The sequence below is a fragment of the Podarcis erhardii genome (genome assembly GCF_964252035.2).
Source record: "Podarcis erhardii genome assembly, chromosome: 17".
NCBI classification, from domain to species: Eukaryota; Metazoa; Chordata; class Lepidosauria; order Squamata; family Lacertidae; genus Podarcis; species Podarcis erhardii.
The window spans coordinates 5,536,170-5,557,321 of NC_138515.1; the positions used below are offsets into that span (position 1 = coordinate 5,536,170).

The 21,152-nt window shown below is 44.6% G+C and overlaps 2 protein-coding genes and 1 long non-coding RNA gene across 4 annotated transcripts in view; 2 read left to right on the forward strand and 1 right to left on the reverse strand.

The window, feature by feature from the left end:
• LOC309332571 overlaps nucleotides 1-21,152 on the forward strand; it is a 264,539-nt gene that overhangs the window by 91,683 nt on the left and 151,704 nt on the right. The gene's annotated exons all lie outside the window — the stretch shown is intronic.
• On the forward strand, nucleotides 398-10,484 carry LOC309332663 (lysozyme C, milk isozyme-like). 2 transcript variants are annotated; one of them, XM_081845787.1, is made up of 5 exons: nucleotides 398-520; nucleotides 3,999-4,194; nucleotides 6,320-6,478; nucleotides 8,207-8,285; nucleotides 10,343-10,484. In XM_081845787.1, the coding sequence occupies exons 2-5, from the start codon at nucleotides 4,056-4,058 to the stop codon at nucleotides 10,407-10,409; spliced, it is 444 nt and encodes a 147-aa protein (XP_081701913.1). In that variant the 5' UTR covers nucleotides 398-520; nucleotides 3,999-4,055; the 3' UTR covers nucleotides 10,410-10,484. The 2 variants fall into 2 exon arrangements, with proteins under 2 accessions (XP_081701913.1, XP_081701912.1); XM_081845786.1 differs by having other exon boundaries at nucleotides 398-489.
• Nucleotides 13,321-18,300, reverse strand: LOC309332684 (immunoglobulin gamma-1 heavy chain-like). The gene is made up of 3 exons (XM_081845803.1): nucleotides 17,949-18,300; nucleotides 15,048-15,404; nucleotides 13,321-13,760 (listed from the first exon to the last, which is right to left on the reverse strand). The coding sequence occupies exons 1-3, from the start codon at nucleotides 17,995-17,997 to the stop codon at nucleotides 13,432-13,434; spliced, it is 735 nt and encodes a 244-aa protein (XP_081701929.1). The 5' UTR covers nucleotides 17,998-18,300; the 3' UTR covers nucleotides 13,321-13,431.

Consider the following 21,152-nt stretch of genomic DNA (forward strand, 5'->3'; position numbering starts at 1 on the left):
CTGAGCCTGGCTCTGGCTGGGGAGGACGGAGTATAAATAAAAATTATTATCATTATTACTATTATTAATATATATGACTGGCAGCTAGCTTTGTGATCTAATAGCCAAAACACCTTCAGACTCTTTTTAGCAGCATGCTTAATTTTAAAGACAAAGCAACTAGATCTGGATTGGGGCCCACAATATTTTCCTGTGGAGCACCCCCATCCCCCGCCACTCCTGCCCTGCCTTCTCTTTGCACCTGAAGGTGCTCTTTGTGGTAAACAGTGCCTTTGGGTTGGCCTCCTGTGTCCTCAGATGAAATGATCTCATAGTCAGTTTTCAGGAAGTTCTGGAATTCCTCGAAAGTTCTAAATGGAAGAGGAAGAGGGGTCAGAACCTGAATGCAGCAGCTTCCATGCAAAAGCCACTCTGCTTTTCCCCTTGTGAAGAAGGACATCCGTGCTTCCCTGGCCAGCTTGACAGGATCTCATCCTCTTCTTGCAAACCGTGAGCTGAACAGGGTGATGGGGATACCTAGGTGGGACTTGGGAACAGTAACTAGTTTTTGCTTTCTGGAAGCTGCCCTGCAGCTCCATCTGCTGGGGAGTTTGAGGGGAAGCATGTCATTTAGAGAGGGCAACCACATCGCTGATATTTGTCTTCATTTTACAATGCATAAGAAAAGAGAGCAATTCCAACAAACGCTCTTAAAATTCATTGTATTCTAATCAATTGTTTTTATATTTGGTGTTAGCCGCCTGAGCCCGGTCTTGGCTGGGGAGGGTGGGGTATAAATTATTGTTGTTGTTGTTGTTGTTGTTGTTGTTGTTGTTGTTGTTGTTGTTATTTTAAATCTTGTTGGGAATATTGCTGCCACATATATCTATTCCTCTCCCAGGATTTAAGGGGTGTGTGTCTTCCAGAAAGGTACCTTCAGTGGACCCCCTTAAGCTGCACCGAACAGGAATTCCCACACACTACCACCAGTATTTTGGGTGCTCATAATGTAAATGGGGGCAATGGGCCCCTTGCTGGTCTTGGGTTCCCAGCAGATGCCCACCCTTGCTACCCTCTGGAGCTAGCCATCCCTGTCCTCCGGTGGAATATGAAGCAGTTACTTGAGCAAGGTCTGGACACAGAAACTGGGAACTGGATGGGGCATAAGGATTCCAGACTGGTTCAGAATCACAGACCTTTGGGGCATTCCATTCCAGAGTTTGTATTTGTTTTCATTTATTACGTATGTAGCTATTTAAAATATCCCCTGTCTTTTTCCATAAAATATATGTTCAAACCAAAAATAATCAATAGAGATCAATAGAGTTACCTGCTAGGCTTAGCCATTTTGTTAGCTTCTTTTCCCTGTGGAAGATCTAGGGAAGAAAAGTTCAGGTAGTATCTTGCCTGGTTAATCTGGGCCTTGCAACATGTGGCTGGCAGTAGGGCTGGGTGTGGGAACCTGGCTTGTCATCTACAAGCTGAAAAGCAGCAAGGGAGGTTGGGACTCACCTCACAGATGGGGTGGGCAGGTGCTGCCTAACCCTGCGCCTACGTTCTGATTCCCCCTGGTTACGTCCTCTGCCAGATGCTTTTACCCTGGGCGGGATTCCAAAGGTATATTTGTTTCATGGTGCAGGGAGGTTTGCAAGGGAAAAGTAGGGGCAGAAGTTTCAGCATCCTCCTTTCCACCTGCTACATCCACTGATCTGGCACCATTTGGGTTCCTAGGCCACTGAATCCAAATGCTCTGAAATGAACAGCAAAGGCTGGGTGCTTTGTATTTCTTTCCTTGAAATGGTCTTAAATTACTTGGCAACTTATTGCCAAATGTACATATTGCACTGCTTATCTTTTAGTTTTTGGCAGCTTTGTATTGACTCATAGCATCCACTTGCTAGAAAGGCTGTGATCTTAGGCTCCTGCCTTTTTCATGGTGTCACATGAGCTATTGGTGTATGAGATAGTAATGGGTGCCTTGAAGACAGTTGTCACAGCCAGTTCTCCTCCTGTGGCTCAGCCTAGTCTCTGATCTTGCCTTATTGTCAGATGACTCCTCACTGTTGACTTTCACTGCTGCCCAGTTTCTGAAGCCATCCCACTATCACCAAGCATCACATTATCTCATTCTAGAAATACACATTATATTGGCAAAGCCGGACTCTGTCCTAACCAACAGAGGAAGCATCTGAAAGGGGAGAAGCAGTAGGTGGGAGGGGTGATATATAATCCTAACTACCACTTTCTCCCTCACACTCTTCTTCCAGCTGTGCTGGTTTTTTTGCCTTTGATGAAGCTGGGAAAAGAAAGGAGTAGGAGTAAGGAGTAGGAGTAAAGTAGTGCCTAGGGGAAGGGTGAATCAGGCCTCCTCCCACCTGATGCTTTTCCTCTGCAAAAAGAAACCTCATCTCCACATTCATACTATACAAGTAACATGAGATTGGGAGTCTGTGTTCCTAAGATCAAAGCCAGGCCATTTGTGAATGCAGTTCCTCATCGGAGGGCATTGTTTGTGTTCAAATAATGTGGATGAGTGGAAGGTGGACAGTTATATACTGATGTATTTCCAACTCAAAATCACAAGGTTGATTTTGGCTAGGCACATTGCACACTTGGTAAAGCTGTCAGCTTCTCTGTGCCTTGCCTTAGCTTACCTTTGACATAACATGCAGCTCTCTCCCTACTACCTCAAAGGAAGAGACTGAGAGCCAGACTCATTTGAAGGGTCAGGGAAAGATAGATGAAAAGCCTTGTACTTCAGCCCAACCATCTCCTTTTGTTTAAAGTAGGGATGGGGAATGTGTGCCCTTGTATTTTGAATCTTTATTGGAAGCCGCCCAGAGTGGCTGGGGAGGCCCAGCCAGATGGGCAGGGTAAAGGTAAAGGGACCCCTGACCATTAGGTCCAGTCATGGCCGACTCTGGGGTTGCGACGCTCATCTCACTTTACTGGTCCTGTATACCTGAAGGAGCGTCTCCACCCCCATCGTTCAGCCCGGACACTGAGATCCAGCGCCGAGGGCCTTCTGGCGGTTCCCTCATTGCGAGAAGTGAGGCTACAGGGAACCAGACAGAGGGCCTTCTCGGTAGTGGCGCCCGCCCTGTGGAACGCCCTCCCATCAGATGTCAAAGAGATAAAGAATTACCTGACGTTCAGAAGACATCTTAAGGCAGCCCTGTTCAGGGATGTTTTTAATATGTAATGCTGTATTGTTTTTAATACTGATTGGGAGCCGCCCAGAGTGGCTGGGGAAACTCAGCCAGATGGGCGGGGTATAAATAATAAATTATTATTATTATTATTATTACTGGCCGAGGGAGCCGGCGTACAGCTTCCGGGTCATGTGGCCAGCATGACTAAGCCGCTTCTGGCGAACCAGAGCAGCGCACGGAAACACCGTTTACTTTCCCGCCAGAGCGGTACCTATTTATCTACTTGCACTTTGACGTGCTTTCGAACTGCTAGGTGGGCAGGAGCAGGGACCGAGCAACAGGAGCTCACCCCCATCATGGGGATTTGGATCGCCGACCTTCTGATCGGCAAGTCCTAGGCTCTGTGGTTTAACCCACAGGATGGGCGAGGTACAAATAATAAATTGTTATTATTATTGTTATTATTATTGCAGATGTTGTTGGACTCCAGCTCCCGTCAGCCTCAGCCAGCATGACCAATACTACGGGATTATTGGAGTTGGAGTCCAAGAACAGTTTCCCCATCCCTGTTGATTTAGAGCTTCAAATGGGCATTTATACACACAGAATATAAGTTCATCCCTCATAAATATCCCAAGGAATGTGTTGGGGGGTGATTGGTACTAGCCAAAAAGTGTTCATTCCAGCTGGCATTTTTCTGGTACAAACTGAACAATGCTGAAAAACCTACCCAGAGATTGCCCAGGGCAGAAAAAATGTATTATTTTGAGAGGGCAGGGGTGTTTCCAACCTCTGTCACTCTTAAAACATTATGTCTCTTGTCCCCTGTTTGAGCCAACCTTCCTGTTTTTCTGCTTCCCCCTAAAGGAGTTAACTTCTGAGGTTTTGTCAACTCCCTCCCATCACATTTAAGCAGCTAAGACGATGATCCACTTATTACAGACCCTCCTCCTCACCTGCTTTGCAGTCACTGTGCAAGCCAAGATCTTTGGTCGCTGCGAGTTGTACCACGTGCTGAAAGTTAGCGGACTGGATGGATATGAGGGGTACAGCCTGGCCAACTGTGAGTGTAGCTTCTCAACGCAGAGCATACTTCAAATGTTGTGGGGAGGAAGGAGTGAGATAACAACCATGGTCTTTCCAGACACCATTTCCTTGTATCTACATCCATGAGAGGGTGGCAATTTATTTGCTTTGGCCTAAAACCTGTCCCAGCTTCCTTCTTATGAATGCTCCCGCAAAGCACTCCATTATCTGAAGACCGAATGAATGAATGAATGAATTGAATGCTTCTCTGAATGAATGCTTCTCTACTTCCCATTCTTGCTCTGAGCCAGCATTGCCATAAGGCAACATGAGATGATCCTCTCTGGAAGCAGATTTCTATTACACAAATGGAAGGTACACAGATCTGACACAGGGCTCATTCACACTTGCCTTTTGCCCTGCTCTTTCTAGGCACAGTTCCAAGCTTTCCTAGTCTGTGTCTGAGCACTCCCCCCGCCATTGCCACATTCAGAGTGTTGGTGCTGACCTTTAACGCCCTAAACGGCCTTAGCCCAGTATCCCCAAAGGAGCGTCTCCATCCCCATTGTTCAGCCAAGACACTGAGGTCCAGCGCCAAGGGCCTTCTGGCAATTCCCTCACTGTGAGAACCAGGCAGAGAGCCTTCTTGGTAGTGGCACCTGCCTTGTGGAAACACCCTCCCATCAGATGTCAAGGAAATAAACAACTGTCTGACTTTTAGAAGACATCTGAAGGCAGCCCTGTTTAGGGAAGTTTTTAATGTTTGAAGTTTTATTTTGTTTTTAGTGTTCTGTTGGAAGCCTCCCAGAGTGGTTGGGAAACCCAGCCAGATAGGTGGGGTATAAATAAAATAATGATGATGATGATGATAACCCAGGAAAATTGTCTATTTAACACTGAATTTGAACACAGACCCTGTTTTTTCCATCGAGTCACTTGACAGCACATAAAAGCAGTGCTTTTTTCTGGGGGTACTCAAAGGTCCACAGCACCTGCACCTTCTTTCCCCTTAAAGAAAAGCAATCTGAGAGCTACCTTTGTTTCCAAATTTCTAGATGGAACTTACTTCATCTCTTAAGTTGCAATCGGTGCTTCACCAGTTCCCACAGATATCCTCTCAGGCTTCCTCTGTGTCTTTCCCTGCTTTTTCCAGGAATAAAACATGCTCCTGAGGTCTGGGCTACAGGTCATAGCCCAATTACATTACAGCAGGGCTGAAGAACCTGTTGCCCTCTAGATGATGTTGCACTCCCGACTCCTCAGCTTCAGCCAGCCAAAGACCAATGAGCAGGGATGATAGCAGTTGATGTGCAACAATGTCTGGGGAATTGCAAGTTTTCCACCTGTACATTACAGGACCTCTTGCAGGGAAAATTCCTGGCAGATGGTGCCTCAGGTTACTTGCTGCCTCAGTCACCAAATTTATCTTGGGACATGCCAGTCTTCACACACACACACACCCCACACACCCCCAGATCTCCTAGCCACAGCTGACCTGCTTTTCACCTGAGGAGGGGGGAAGCTCCCACTGGGCCCTGACCTGACAGGACAACCATCATGAGGGAAACCTGGAGGCTTGGTAAAGACTTGTCTTCCCCCAGATTTGGAGGATTCTTGTATGATTTGTAAAATGTGCTGTAGTGAAAGGGAAAAATAGCAAATGTCTCCTTCCCTACATGTATTTGAGGAACTAAGACTTCATACCCACCAAGTGCCTCAGAAAAAAATGGGACATCCTGTTTTTTCACACGAGATCATGGCGGCCATTTTGAGAGCTGCACTCTTGCACCCTAAAAAAAGTGTTTTTTGGGGGGTGAGATTACAGCACATGTCAATTGATTCACCCGGCAGCACATCCCGGAAGATGTGCAACTCGGTTTTTGAGCTGAAAGGGCAGATTTTGGCTAAGGGCTTGTGCACACTTCTGTTTGGGCGGTTTTCCGCTTGTCTCATGCTTTCTAGGCTGTTCTGCTTTGCCTCACCACTTTCCCCAAAAAACTCTCTAATAATTTAGTGCTAGATCAGAGTAAACTTCAATCCAATGAAAATCCGATTAAAGTTTGTGGCGATTTGGTGGTCTTTTGAAACGTGATTTATATTTTAGTAATCTGCAATAAATTGGCCGCTACTACAGAGTGTAACTTCCATTCTTCTCCCTGAAGGGATCTGCATGTCGTTTTTTGAGACTGGCTTTGACACAGAGGCTGTTGACAGGCGCAAGGATGGCACTAAAGACTACGGCATCTTCCATATCAACAATGGCTGGTGGTGTAAAGATGAAGGTACCCTTTCAGAGAACCTTTGCTCCATGCCTTGTGCAGGTGAGTTCCTTCCTGCCTCCCTCCGCTACAGGTGGCACTGTGCTGGAGGGGACAGGCAAAATGGTGGGGTGCTGCAGAAAATGGAACAGCTTGCTAAATGCTATGTTAGAGGTGCAGAACCTGGTGCTATCCAGATGTTGTTCAAGCTACCACCAGCCCCAACCCAACATGGCCAATGGTGAGGGATGATTGAAGCAAAAACTTGGAGGGTCACAGCCTCCCAGTCCTTGGGATACATACTACTGGCCTTTCCTGACATTTTTGTTTTATATTTTCAAATTAAAACAGAGCTTGATTTAATAGCATTATACCTCTTAGGTTAGTAAGCACATTTTTAGTCTTGTCAGTAATAACACATTGCTGAATTCATATTTTTATGTTAAAATGTTGATCCCTCCAAACACAACAATGCAGCTCAAAAATATAAATTAATTTTGTTGTATTTAAAATGCCAATACATCGAAACATAATCATCCAGCTCAAAAACGCAGGCAGAATATGGTCTCTTTTTTTTAAAGGATATCTTATTCTTATTTAGAATGTTAGTAAGCCATTTCATAAGAGTTCATAGGCTGCAAAAGACTGGCAGCTGGTTCAAGGATAATGCAGGAGCAAAAGCTGAGCTTTTCCCATTCCAAAACCCCCGACTATTTGTTTTGTATTCAAGTGTTTTTACATTGGAACTAGTCAAACTGTCCTGTCCCTAATTTTTACATGCAGACTGTGAGGTTTGCCATTTCAGCAATTACATCCATCAACAATTGCCTTTTTCAGGTAAGGAAGGTACAGTATGTTACAACAGCACCACCTGCTGGCTGCTAATACCTTAGCAGCTGATCAAGTGCCTAATATTTTGTAATGTGCTTTCAAGCGCCCATTACAAGTGCTTCATAATCTAATTGCAATACCTAACAACAACCCTTAAAGCACTAAAATGCTGGCAGATTTTCACAAGGATGATGATGGTGGTGGTGGTGATTGCATAATGTTGTGGAAATGCGGAGAACTGAATTTAAGAATGGAAGCAAATGGAAGACTGACAGATTTGTCCATCTTTAGTAACAAAGTGTTTTAGCCATTGTGATGGAACTGGGCAAAGTGTCCTGTCCCTGATTTTTACATCCACACAGTCAGCTTTGCTGTTTCAGCAATTTTATCTAAAAGCAGCTCCCCCATTCAGATAGAGTAAAGGTAAAGGGACCCCTGACCATTAAGTCCAGTCATGGACGACTCTGGGGTTGCGGCCCTCATCTTGCTTTACTGGTCAAGGGAGCCAACATTTGTCTGCAGACAGTTTTTCTGGGTCATGTGCTCAGCATGACTAAGCCGCTTCTGGTGAACCAAAGCAGCGCACGGAAATGCCGTTTACCTTCCCGCTGGAGTGGTACTTATTTATCTACTTGCACTGGGTATTGCCATTCAAATGGTGTGCATGTGTCGCATCATGTGATCGGTTATGCAGGGCGGAGTTACCAAGGCCCCCCAATATTTTATTCAAGTTGGCACCCCTGACCCCCACCCTTGTTGATGAGAGGAATGGGGAGAGATTAAGTGGGCTGCTTCCATTCCTGCTACATGGGGGTTGCTAAAGGATGTCGTTAGAGGTGGCAGTCCTAGGGAGATTTGATTCTGCAATTAGCCTTAAGTTTGTCTTTTAGTTTATTCTAACCCTGTGATAATAATCACCAACTTTCCCTTCCATTCATACATTTTCTTTCTCTTTTCTAGATTTATTGAATACTGATATTCACGATGATATCTTATGTGTCAAGAGGATTGTGAAAGATCCCCAAGGCATGGGGACCTGGTATGAGATCATCTTCTGTATCCCCACCTAGCTGAATGCCCTCTAGGGGCTAACTCTGCAAACACCTCCCTCACCTGGTTGTTCCAGTGTTACCAAAACCAATCTGCTCTCTCTGTAGCTGTATTTCTCTTTCCTGCTGAAATAGTCTTGACAGACACCCCCCACTGCTTTTTATAACAGCCTTACATGCTGGTCTCAAGCAGGTGACATTTCTCCTATCAGTTTATGACAGGAACATCTTCTCCCTGGCCTTAATTTATGTGTGTCAGGCTGCTGTTAAAGGCACAGAAGCCAGGCCTGCTTTGATTTATTTATCACTAAAAAATCCAAGTCAGACATGGGGGTCCTGTGTGCCTCTAAAAGCTGCTGGGACACTAACTCCCATAATCCTGGCCATTGGTCTTTCTGGCTAGGGTTGATGGGATCCAGAGTCCAACAGCATTGGTTCCCCTGCTTGATCTAATAAATTGTCATATTTCAGTGCTGGATCATCATCATTTTTAATTTGTATACCCCCTTTCTATCTTACAATACTCAAGGCGGTTTACAAGCTGAAGAAACAAAAAATGTACATGTTATAACAATCTAATGCAATACAAAAATGTGATAATAAAACATAACTTTAAAATAGGCCATCTCCATCAAAAAAGGAACATTTAACAATCATTAGAATAGTATAAAATAATAATATCAAGATATAAAAGTTAAACAGAAATCCACTCAACAGTTACAATAATATCTAAACTTTAATCAATAAAACAACGGCAAGCCACAGTATATAAAACAATACAATACACATTGAGAAGCAGAGGGTAGAGCAAGGCAGGTGGAAGGAGGCCTTGCCTGATGGAGTCTCTCCCCTCACAGTTCTTCCTCCAGGACCAGCTCCCTTATGAGGACTCCTAGGGCTGGATCAATCATTTGGCTTCAAACAAGCTGGATCTCTAATGGAGTAGAGAAGCTCACTTTCTGTTTTCCTGCTTGCTGCCTAAGTCAGAGGCATCCAAGGAAACCAGTTAGTAGAGCTGCCAAGTCTTATCACCCCCGTGAGTGCCTTTCACAACCTGGAAACAGGCAGGAATCCATAGCTGAATCTATCACTGAAAAACCCATTCCTGAAAAACCCACAGCTTCTGATTTCTAACTTACTACACAGAAGCTAAAGGCACAGGGTCCCTGGCAGAAAAAAGTTGGTAACCGTGTCATAGAGATGCAGGTGGTTGTCCAAAGATGGGACTCCTTAACACATGCAGGAATTCTTGTGTACTTGAGTGGTTTGGTTGCATTTATTTGTGCAATATTTTCAACACATAGAGAACAAAACGTAAGACAAATAGCGCAGATCGCTGTCCTGAGGAATTACAAGCTAAAATGCCACTGGTGTGAGGATGTCATGTTAGCACAAACCCAACTTAATAGGGGAAGCCTTCTTACTTGGATGTTAAGGAGAACAAGGCAAACCACAGACAATTTCTGAATAACTGTGTAGGTGAAATTTGGCAGGTATTGTTATGCAGCGACAAAAGAAGCTTCACTTGCCAAAGGTGTCACCTGTTCATAACTGTTAAATGCCCAGGACTCTTCCTCTAATTTGCACCTGATAATTCCAGTGTATCCTGGGAACACCCCTTGTGCACTGAGCAGTAGGTGGAAGCCAGGAGCCTTCAGTGTAAATGGCACATTATGAATTAATGGTGCAGTCCAAGATCCATTATAAAAATCACCAAACGGCCTTGCTGGGGTGGGTGTGTGTGTGTGCGCGCACACGCGTGCACACCTGCCACCAGTTCCTATGAATGTTTACTCAGAAAGTAATGTTTACCCAGTCAGTCCAACACTACTTACCCCTTAGTAAGTGTGCTTTGCTGGAATTGCATCTAGAATTCTCTTGAATTTAGTGGCTTGAACCATGCTATGATGGATTATGGTTTAATCCTTTTGGTCTGCAACTACATTGTAGTTTGAGAATATGCTATGATCCCTATGCATGAAAAATTGTCCTTAGGAATAGCCATTGTGGTAACAGACTTCCTCTTTCTCCAATTTGCCTTCTGCAGGAAGGAGTGGAAAAAGCACTGTGAAAAGCAAGACCTGCGCGAGTGGGTGAAGGGGTGTAAGCCCTGAAAACCTGTCTACCTTCTGTTTGCCATCTCTCATGTCATCAATACAGAGCTGTTTGGGTTTTTTCTTCTTGTAAAATGCTTCTTATATCTGTTATTTCCCTGGATGGTAAAAAAAAATATCCAAATATGAAACGAAGAAGCAATTTATGCTGTGTACACACACCATACACTCACAGACACCCCCCTCCAATCCTAGGAACTGCAATTAAAGGAGCTGGGAGTCATAGCTCTCAGAGGACTAAACCACAGTTCCCAGGATTCTTGGTGGGAAGTTATGTGCCTTAAATGTATGAAATACACACATCTTTAATTACTTTGCATCCATGGCATCTACACTGGTCCCCTACCCATCTCTGATGCAGATTAGGACAATTGGAATCTCCCCATTTGTGGAATGCTCTCCCCACGAAGGTTTGGCTGTCACCTTCATTATACACCTTTAGGCGCCAGGCAAAAAAAGTTCCTCTTTAACCAAGCCTTCAGCTGATTGGCATCCAATGCCCTCTTAAAATGTGTTGGGGAGGGTGGGGATTATTGAGTTGTTCTTGTTTTTATTTGTATTACGTATTTTGTGTTTTTATATTGTGGTTTTTTTGTTGTGAGCTGCCCTGAGACCTGTGAGTATAGGGCAATATACTAATACTAATAATAGGGGAGGCACAAACTATACACAATCAGGAGACATATGGGTGCAGGATTCTTCCTAGTGTTGCCAACTGAAGGTGGAGGTGGTGAGAGTAGCCCTCAAGACAGCTTGGCTTACACATGTTCTCAAAAACAGTTCCCTGCAGGTTTGACCCAAGGTATTTTTCTCCCTCAGATGGACAAGATGGCACATGCCCCCCCCCTCTCTCTCTCTCTCTCACACACACACACACACAATATTTGACCAGACTGGCAGTTAAATCTTGTTTCAACCCTGATGAAGGGACAGGCATTCCCCATTGCACCTGCGGAGGTGCACACCAGTTTGTGCACAACACACACAGCTCTCTGTTCTTTGTCACCCTGCCACCACTCTTGTCTCTTCAGTATCTTCCACCCGAGGCAGCCGCCTCACTCTGTCTAGTGGTAGATCCGGCCCCAGATGATTTATATGCATGAATTACCAGATGAAGATTTTTACCACACGGAGGTAAATGCTATCGTTCTGCCGCATCTTCAGGGGGCACTTCAAAAGCAAATTCCAGTGCTTCCCATATGCTTCCTTTGTTCTTCTTCCTTGTGAGTAACTGGTACCAGTAACCATGTCCTTGCAGGGCCAGATCCATCTGGAAACACTACAGGTGACTGATGAAGATAATATAGGCAGGGGTGGAGATTGTGGCCTAGGTAGGGGTTGGAATCCAAAGCCCCACATCATGCAATCCTTGCCACTCCTCTCCTGCTCTAGCAGCATTTCTTGCCTAAGACATCCTCCCTCTGCCTAACGTTGGGCCGCCCCTGTTGATCCAACAGCATCATGTGCCCTCAGACTATTTCTTTGGTCCAAATTCTGAATTATGAAGTGTTCCTGAGTTTTGAATGTGTGCGATATTTCTTTCCACTCTACACTTTCTTTCCACTTTCCACTCTCAACCTGCTGCATTGTCGCTTCTTTTTCCCTGTGCCACTTGTTAGGGGAGAGCACAGCTTCACTTCAAAGTCTGCAAACTCTTATCCCAACAGAGGCAGGTCCAGGAAACAGTGTCACACCTTTTCATCTATTCCAACATTTTGGTCACATATTCCACACCATACATTTAAAGCGCTATTGCACCCTTTTGACAGTCGTGGAAAACCCTGGGAACTATAGTTTGTTGTGGGTGCTGGGAACTGTATCTTGGTGCAGTCAGTACCCTTAACAAACTACAGTTTCCAGGATTCTTTGTGGGGAAGCTGTGACTGTTAAAGTGGTCTAAGACTGCAACACACGACATCAACGTATGCAAAAGCCGCTGTCATAATGCTTTGGGTTAGAGACCAGCAGTGCCGTGTGAAGTGATGTGCAACCGATAAATATTCCCTCTGGATACAGCTTGGTGGAAGGAGAAGAGGAAATTTTTCCCAGTTTGCTGCTGGCGCTGTCAATGCCAGGGTGGAATAGGGAAGAAGCCGTGATAATGATGGGTTGAAAAAAGCCATGATAATGATGGGTTGCAAAACTTGGGAAGCAAGGTTTGTGTGTGCCAGTTCCAGCCTATGTTGTGCAACAGGCAAGGCACTCCCCCAGTTGCTAACAGTTCTAATAATGTATGAATTACTTTAAAATGATAAGATTCTTCAAAATATAAAATAAAAGTAAAATATTATTAGAAATTTATAAGTGATAACAAAAATTAATCTGTATAAACTGTGCCCCTCTGAGGCTTGCGCCCTAGGCAAGCTGCCTACCTGGCCTAATGACAGCACCAGCCCTGCAGCTGTTGGGCAGTGTGGATAAAGGATGGGGTCTCCCGCACATCCCTCGGCCTCCGCTTGTCCCACAGGACAGGCTTTCAGCTAGTTTTTAAACAACAGCCAAATAGTGGCCTCTACACAGTAAAAAATGTGCCCAATCGGCTGGACATTTCTCACCAAAGAAGCTTCAGATATTGACTTGAGTCATGTCTTGGTTTGAGAACCATTTTGGTATGTTGGGGTCCAGCTCTGGAACCTGTGGAATAATAACAAAGGAGAGTGCCTCTGAGCACGTGCTGAGAGCCTCTTCCTCACCTCTGCATGAGCACAACCAGCCCAGCTTCCAGGCTCGAGACAACATGATTTCCAGGCAGGCCAAAGCCCCAGCATTGTCCCACCTGGGAACTGGCCTCTGAAATAAGCAGAACTTGGTGAGGTTCTGTACACAGCAGCGGAAATGATTGTGTGGGTGAGTGAGTGGATTGTGCCCATTCAAGGTTCAACCAATAATGGAGGTTAGATATACACAGTAGGAATGTGAAGGTGACTTTATTGGGAACCACAAAAGGAGGAGTGGAGCTGCCCCTCTGGCTGTGAGGGATGAAGGAGGAGATGGCAGGGGTGCTGCTGATCTCGGCAGGCCTTTACTTTCCCTGGCACTGCTCCAGGCTCCGCTCCGCTCTGGTTCCGGAGGCGATGTGGTACGTGGAGCACTTGATGGAGACGTCAGAGGTCAGGCGGCTGCGAGGGATGCTCAGGATGCTGCTGGCGCTGTAGGAGCCATCCTCATTCAAGACCACCGGCCCAGCAGTCACCCCCTCTGATATGTTGACTCCAGCCTCACTCCACTTGATCTCTAGGAACCCTGGGTAGAATTTCTCGGCGATGCACAAGGCGTGGATGGTGGGTGAGTCAGCTGTCTGGTAAGCATCAGACAGGAGGGTGACTGAAGCCGGTTCCTTTGCTGATTTGCCTGGGAAAGAGAAACCATGAGTGGTTCACAGAATCCAGGTGACCTGATTATTTTTGGGTGGTGGTGCTGAACGGGGGTTTCCAAGCAAAGTTAATTGAGAATCCCCAGCAGTACTTAAAAGAGCCCACACACAAAAATGCCACCCTGGATAACATAATGCGTCATTTGGGCCCCAGAGGCATAGGTTGGAGTTGATGATTTTCTTGTGGAGATTTCTGTGGTTGAGCTCCTCTTCCACTCTGAGGGCTTCTCCACACTTGCCTTTCCTCCATACTTTTCAGGTGTGATCCCAGCACTTTTTTGGGGGGGGGGGGTCCGGAGCTTTCCACACCAAAACCCACTCTTTAAAGCAGAATTGGAGCAAATGGCAATTGCCGTTGGCTGAGCTTCAGCTTTAAAGAGCAGGTTTTCATGGGGAATGCTCCAGGGCATAAAAAAGCCAAACAAACAAATGCTCAGATGTAGAGCTTTAAAGCACAGACCTGTGCTTAGAAAGAGTGGGACAAAAGGTAAATATGCCTAAGCCCTTATTCTATTTTCTGACACCTTTCCCCCACCCAGCACCCAAAATCTGTTTTTCAGGTGAACACGCAAGGCATCGTTGCAGACTGTTGTGTACATGGAGTCTGCTGCTGTAGAGAAAGGGCATTAGAGGACAAAAAGAATAGGGCAGAGTTGGGGAACTTGCAGCCCTCCAAATGTTGTTGGACTCGCTTTCTCCTGTTATCCCAGCCAGTATAACCACTGACCAGGGATGATGGAAGCTGAAGTCTGCCTATATGCAGCAAAGTGCTAAGTAAGTTTCCTGTTGACACAAAGATTTCAGCTTGTGCAACAGGACTCCCCCTCATGCCCCTGCTTAAATCTGCTCTGGGTTCCCCCATAACTCTCCAGAGCAGATTCAGGGAGCGCAGGTGGGCGAGAAGAGGCGGGGGGGGGGGAGTTCTGCTGCACAAGTGGAAATCCTTGCAATATTGGAATGCATAAGTTGGATTCCACTTTTCTGATATCACTTTTCTGAGTGTTCATATTAAGCAGTTCACCTTACAATAACCCTATAAGGTTGCTAGTGCTATTATTCCTACACTGCAAGCATGAATCTGAGGCGTAGCAGCTTGGCTAAGGCTCCTTTGTGAATTCATGCCCAAAGCAAGACCTGAGCTGGGAATTTCCTAGGGCACACTTCATAACGTCTATGCTACACAAGCCCCCCTGCATGCTTCCCGTAGTACATTGGGCTCCCTGTGCCCAAGTGCTCCACTAGTAAGCCATGGTATTCTCACTCACCTCCTGTGACACTGAGCTGTGTTCCACTCCCTGAGACAGCGGTGTTGAAATAATTTGCCTCTGCCAGGCAGTAATAGATGGCGCTGTCCTCCGTGCGCGCTTTCCGAATCTGCAACGTGTAGGTATTGGCATCCCGGATGGCCACAAAACGTTCATCAAATGCAGGAGCACGCTCTACCTTGCCATCAATGTGATGCTTCAGTATAAAGACCGGGCCTTTTCCTGGCTTTTGCTGGAACCAGAAGGCATGGTACTCCTGGATATTGCCCCTCTCCAGAGGGCACGGCAGGATAGCAGTGGTCCCCTCTGCAAAGGAGGCCTGTGGTGGCTGGGCGGGCAGAGGCTGCAGCGCTCCACCTGCGAGGAGGGAAGTAGGTGGCTGTTGTGAAGCTAAAATTTCAGCCTGATAATGGGAGTGAACTGTCTGACACATGCTAAATACACATATGCATATGTGTGTCCTATACATATAGTAAATGGGGTAGAAAATAAAGAAAATGTAGGGGGGGGTTCTTATTTCGAGAAAATGTTAACAGTAACAAAAAACAAAACCTTGGTTGTAAATCACAGGATATTTCCCTCTTGCAATGTGTCCTGCCCCACCTTTTTCTTGAGATCAAGAAAGAGAGCACTGCTCCTGCAAGCGAAAGGGAGGCACAATGGGCTGTGGGCTCAAGCAGAGCCTTTTGGGTAGCTGCCCCAAAGTTGTGGAGTGAACTCCGGCAAGATGTGTGCCAGCATATCTGTATTTTAGTTGCAAGAGAGCCATGTCGAGTCCACCTTTAAAGATGTTCTTTAAGGATTAGTGATCCAGTGACTTACTCGTGTCTTTTGCTGTATCACCTTGATTTTTATATGTGAGGCTTTTTTTAAAAAAAGTATTAATGTGAAGTTTTCTGCAATTAAAAGATATTTTATGGTTTTGTAAACTGACCAGTATATAATAGGTCGATAACAATATCAAAAAAGCAATTGAGACATTCTTTTATTGCAAACCTGCAGGAGGGCTTTGCCGTTTTTAACCTAATAATTTCTAGCACCTAAGTAGTTTAGGAAGGGGTTAATTAATAATCATCATAATCCAACCTTGAAACACATCTCAAAAGAGCTGAGAGTTGGGTCAATTGCACATTTTGGCAGCATACAGGTTGGTTCACCGAAACAGGTTGAATTCAGAAATCTCAACTATATAAAAAAAGAAAAATTATAATGGGGCAGTAACTCTGTGAATATAACGGGACAAATTAAATTTCATGCTATATTGATTGTTCTGTCAGTGCAAGACAATTTCAGGGGCATAGGGCAGAGGTAGATTTAGGGGAGCACAACCTGTTTGTCCATACTGGGCAGTGAGCCAAGAGCGTTCTGCAGGGGTTGCCACAAAAATGACTAAAAATGGAAGGCGAGAGATGGTGAGGGGCACTGAATTTTGGTGTCGCACAGAGCGCCACTGAAATGAGAAAGCTCGGTCCACCAATTCATAGTGGCACACAGAGGGCGGAGAGGGGTGGAACCCACAAAAAGAGGTCCTTGTGAAGGGTTCTACTAATGTGAGTAGAATCCTGCCCAGTGCACCCATCCTGCCATTTTCAACGCTCCTTGAAAACAGTTGCCTTTCCCCATTAAATAGCCTTTAAAGCTTTTAGGCAGATCGTAACTAATGTGGCACTTAGTTCCATCCCAGTGTTTCAAGCTGAAGCATAGCTGTCACTAATATTTTAGTTGGAAGCATCTCCGCTTGGGAGTTTCACATATCCGCACTTCAGCACTTTAGCAGGAGCATGGAGAGCAGAACCTGAAATCTGCAGTCGTATGTTGTTTCTGCCTTTGCACATCATTCACCACTGAGACGTTTGCAGAGTCCACGGTTCCCCATCTCCACCACATCCACTTTACGGTTTGCAAAATCAGCAGAGCACAGATACAAGGCTTGGAAAGAATGATTCCATACAATCACATTAAGGACTAGTCTCTTTATGTGTCTTATATTTAGAATGTTAATTACCTAAATGCTGAAATGTGCCAAATTAAACAGCGTGTGGGTGGGGCTCTGATGGTACATCTGCTGAAGGATTTTATACAGCTTGAAAGTCTGCACCCCCTTGTATTTAATATATTTCGCTTATGGAGTCAGCATTTCAAAAATGGGCCAGTTTGTCCATTTCAATTCTGCTGAGTTTTTAACTTTTCTTGTCTTAAGTTCAGTTTTCTACATTTCCACATCATTTTGTTATTTTGATTTTTTTTTAAAAAAAAAACCTTATCTGCATGTTACTGTGAATTTCTCCTAGTATACACATATTTTTATAAAAATTTTGCCAACGCACACATTTTGCAGAGCAAATTCCTATACATTATAGAATATAATATATTTGTGCATGTCATTGTCACTGATATATGCATTTCTTATGCACACTCTGCTCTAGAGTGTTCATTTCTATATACATCACTTGGCTGAAACAACACTGCGCGAATCGGAGAAGTGTGCATTCTGATGGGTGGCTATACTTCAGCATGGATATTGTTTAGAAAGTGGAGACTAGATAGGATTGCCTTTAAATCTGAACTGAGTCGAATTTTCCCACCATCGCTATTCGTAAGTACCTAGCGGGTAGATGGAGGGATGATTGAATGAGTAGGTCTGGGTTTTCTCCTCCAGCCTTCTAGGCGTACACCAACCTTTGAGTCCTTTACATCTACCTGCCATTCCTAGACCATAGCCGTGGCCCTTGACTGACCTCCAACGAAAGACACAAGAGGTGTGCAGATTTCTCTAGCCCATCATGCTCATTCTCTCTATTCTAGCACAAGGCCCAAATTCCTCATTTCCCCGTCATTCCCACTGGCCTATTGCAAGTTCTTGGCCTCTCTAGCTTGGCAACCAGCTATGCGTGTACTCACCGTGGATGGAGAGAACCAAAGAGAGACACAGCAGGATATGAGAGCCCATCCTTCTCTGCTTGGAGGTGGTTTGATGATGAAACTGCTTGTCTTTCTAGCGCATATGCACCATGCACATTGCTTTATGGCTACCATGCTCATTTGCAAGCATTTGCCTAGAGGCTGCTTGTTTCCCTGAGGTTCGCGCAATACAGCTCTGTCATTGGCTGGAAGCAGACATCGGAAAGAGTCTGGCAAATTCATACACTTGCATTGAGGGGTCTGGTGGTGGCCAAACAGAAAAGAGCTGTGGATTTCAACCCAGTGTTTCATTGTGAATTTGTGCCTGTTTTTTGTTCCTTCACAAGCAGAGCTAGACTCCGTGTGATTAGAAAATGTGGCCGTTATATTCACCTGTAAATTCGAAGGGGGGGGGGTTGGATCATTGGAATTGTTCAGGTCTAGCATAAATGAGAAAGGGGAAAACATCTAAAGCAGTGGAGAATATGTTGTTTCTCTGTAGCATGTGCACTATTGCATGCATTCTCTAGGAATTAAAACCAACTGAGCTAACTAGAAAGGCTAGCTAATTAACAGTTGTACAAGTGAAACCTGCAACAAAACTTACACGCCATCTGCACGGTACATTTAAAGGTGCTTTAAATAGTCATGTATCCCCCTAAGAATTATAGAAACTCTAGTTTGTGCTGCGATCCCTTACTCCCCTCCAAAAGCTACCATTCGTCTATGAGGGGAATAGGGGGGTCTGCATACAATGCTCGGCACCCTTAACAAACGACACTTCCCCGGGGACTTCCGGTGGATTGCGGGAGTGAAAGTAAGCGGGATCTCTCGCTAAGAGAGAGTCCAGCTTTTGAGGAGGAAAAGGGGTGCTGCAAGAGCGCCGCAGCCCCCCAAATACTCTTGGAAGGAGATTCAAGAGGCAGGGGTCCCGGCTCTGTCAATTAGCATTTCCCCCGGCCACCAAGTAACCTCCTTTTAGGAGGCGACGAGTGCGGCGGGGTAGAGAAGCCGGCAGCGGGAAGCCACTTCTAACCCTCAAAAGCGAAGCTCTGAGCTTAAATTGTGCTTAAATGTATCGTATATTGGAAAACTAATAAAAAAATATTTCGAAAAAAACAAAAAACAAATGACAGTTCCCCAGGGTTCTTTGGTGGAAGCCGTGCTTTTTAACGTGGTATAAAAGTACTTTAAAATTAAGTTGTAGATATGACCCAGTTTTCCTCATCAGTCAGGCAGCATCCTATGGTTACTATCCTCAGCCCTTATTAGATGGTTTTTGAGGGTTTTCCATTTCCTCCATAAGCTGTTTCACCTTTTAGAAACTTATGGGAATATTTGGTTTGGGGCCCCCCCAAATCTGCTGCTACCTCCCTCTTTGTGTATATGTGTTGTGCCATTTGGACTTCAGAAGCAACAGTACTTGGAGAACTGAGGTTGCGATCAGACTGGAGCCCGGCAACAAAATGGTATGTGGCCATAGACAACCTTCAGAGATCTCCTTTTTCAGTCATGTGGCAGCCTAGAATAATTGAGCAAATCAGTCTCTGAAGCTTAAGCCAAGAAATAGTATTCTTTATGAAACTGAATATCAATATGTGTATCAAGGCTTTGAGATTAGACCACTGAAGAAGCCCAGAAAAGTACCTTGGGAGTGTGCTATCTGCAAACCCCAGGAAAAGGGCCCCATCGGGCCAAACAGTGGCCTTACTTGGACTGCCAGGGTGAAACAGGTGCAAAACATGGATCCTGTTGGGCCGGAGCCTCTCCGAGATTTGGAGTTTAACATTAAGGACTATAAAAAAGGCCGACAGAGAGGAACTGAAAGAGATTTAAGAGCCTCGGACGTGAGATCTCCAGGCTAAACAATATATTGAACTGATGAACACTTGTTGGGGACTGAAACCGGGAAAGGGGTGGGTGGAGTCTGGGAATCCAAAGGGTATATAATTATAACTTGCTTTGTTTTTATTTTGTTTTGCTATCTGTATGGAATTTGGGAAAGCCGTGGAAGGTAAATTTTGGTCGACTTTAGGAAAAATGTTTAAGAATGAGTAACGATATATAAGTATTGATGTTTAAGTTTGGATATAAGGATTTGCTGAATTAATAATTTAAATTGGAATACAAGAAGGGGAGGTGTGAGGAGGTCTGAGAAACAAGTTAAATGAAAATAAGTAATTGAAATTTTATGGGTTTTTTAAATTGTTTTTTAATTGTTTTTAATGGTTTTTTTTGTTTTTTAATGGGTTTTATGGTTTTTTTTAATGGTTTTTTAAATGTTTTTTTGGATTTTTGTATTTCTGTTATTTTTTGTTTAATTCTGTTTTTGTGTGGTCTTTGAAAATGGTAATAAATATTCATTAAAAAAAATGAAACAGGTGCAAAACGCCGGCACCCTGTCTACAACTTCATTAACATCCATCTACAACTTCAGTAGCATCTCTCAGCATTGTGAACAACACCAAACTTACCCTTTGTTGGTCTCTTCATGAACTTACATAAAAAGATAAAGAAAACAAAAGACTGAGTTAAGCAGTTGAAAAATCCATTGAAACCAGACATTATAAACCAGACATTCACCTTAGGTTGGATAGTTCATAAGTCTCTGTGGCTTTCCACAAGGTTTTGTATATTTCTCTCAGAAGATTGATAAAGAATGTATAATTATTTTGGTAATTAGTGTGTGTATATTAGTCGCCAACGTGTTGCATGAGTCGTACTACTAGAATAAATGATAGGCAGCTGCCATCTGGCAAGAGAGCAAGTGAACAGGCAGGGTGGGGTCTGGGCAGTGGCTGGCAAAAGAGAGAGGGAAGGGGTGTGTGTCTCCTCCTCGATAGTCGTTTCACAGTCTCTTTATTTCATTTCCCCTTCAACCTGGATTTCTGTAACCCCTTCTGCTTTTCTCTCTCTCTGGTTTAATTATATATTTTGTCAAGCATTTAGAAAAATACAACATGAACAAATCCAGTCAAACAATAAATAAGAACAAAGAAATACACAGTAGAAGTAGAATCGTGGCAAAATAAAGTCACATCTCTCAGAGCAAGTGTACCAGTGGTACCTCGGGTTACAGATGCTTCAGGTTACAGACTTGGCTAACCCAGAAATAGTACCTCAGGTTAAAAACTTTGCTTCAGGATGAGAACAGAAATCGTTCTCCGGCGGCGCGGCGGCAGCAGGAGGCCCCATTAGCTAAAG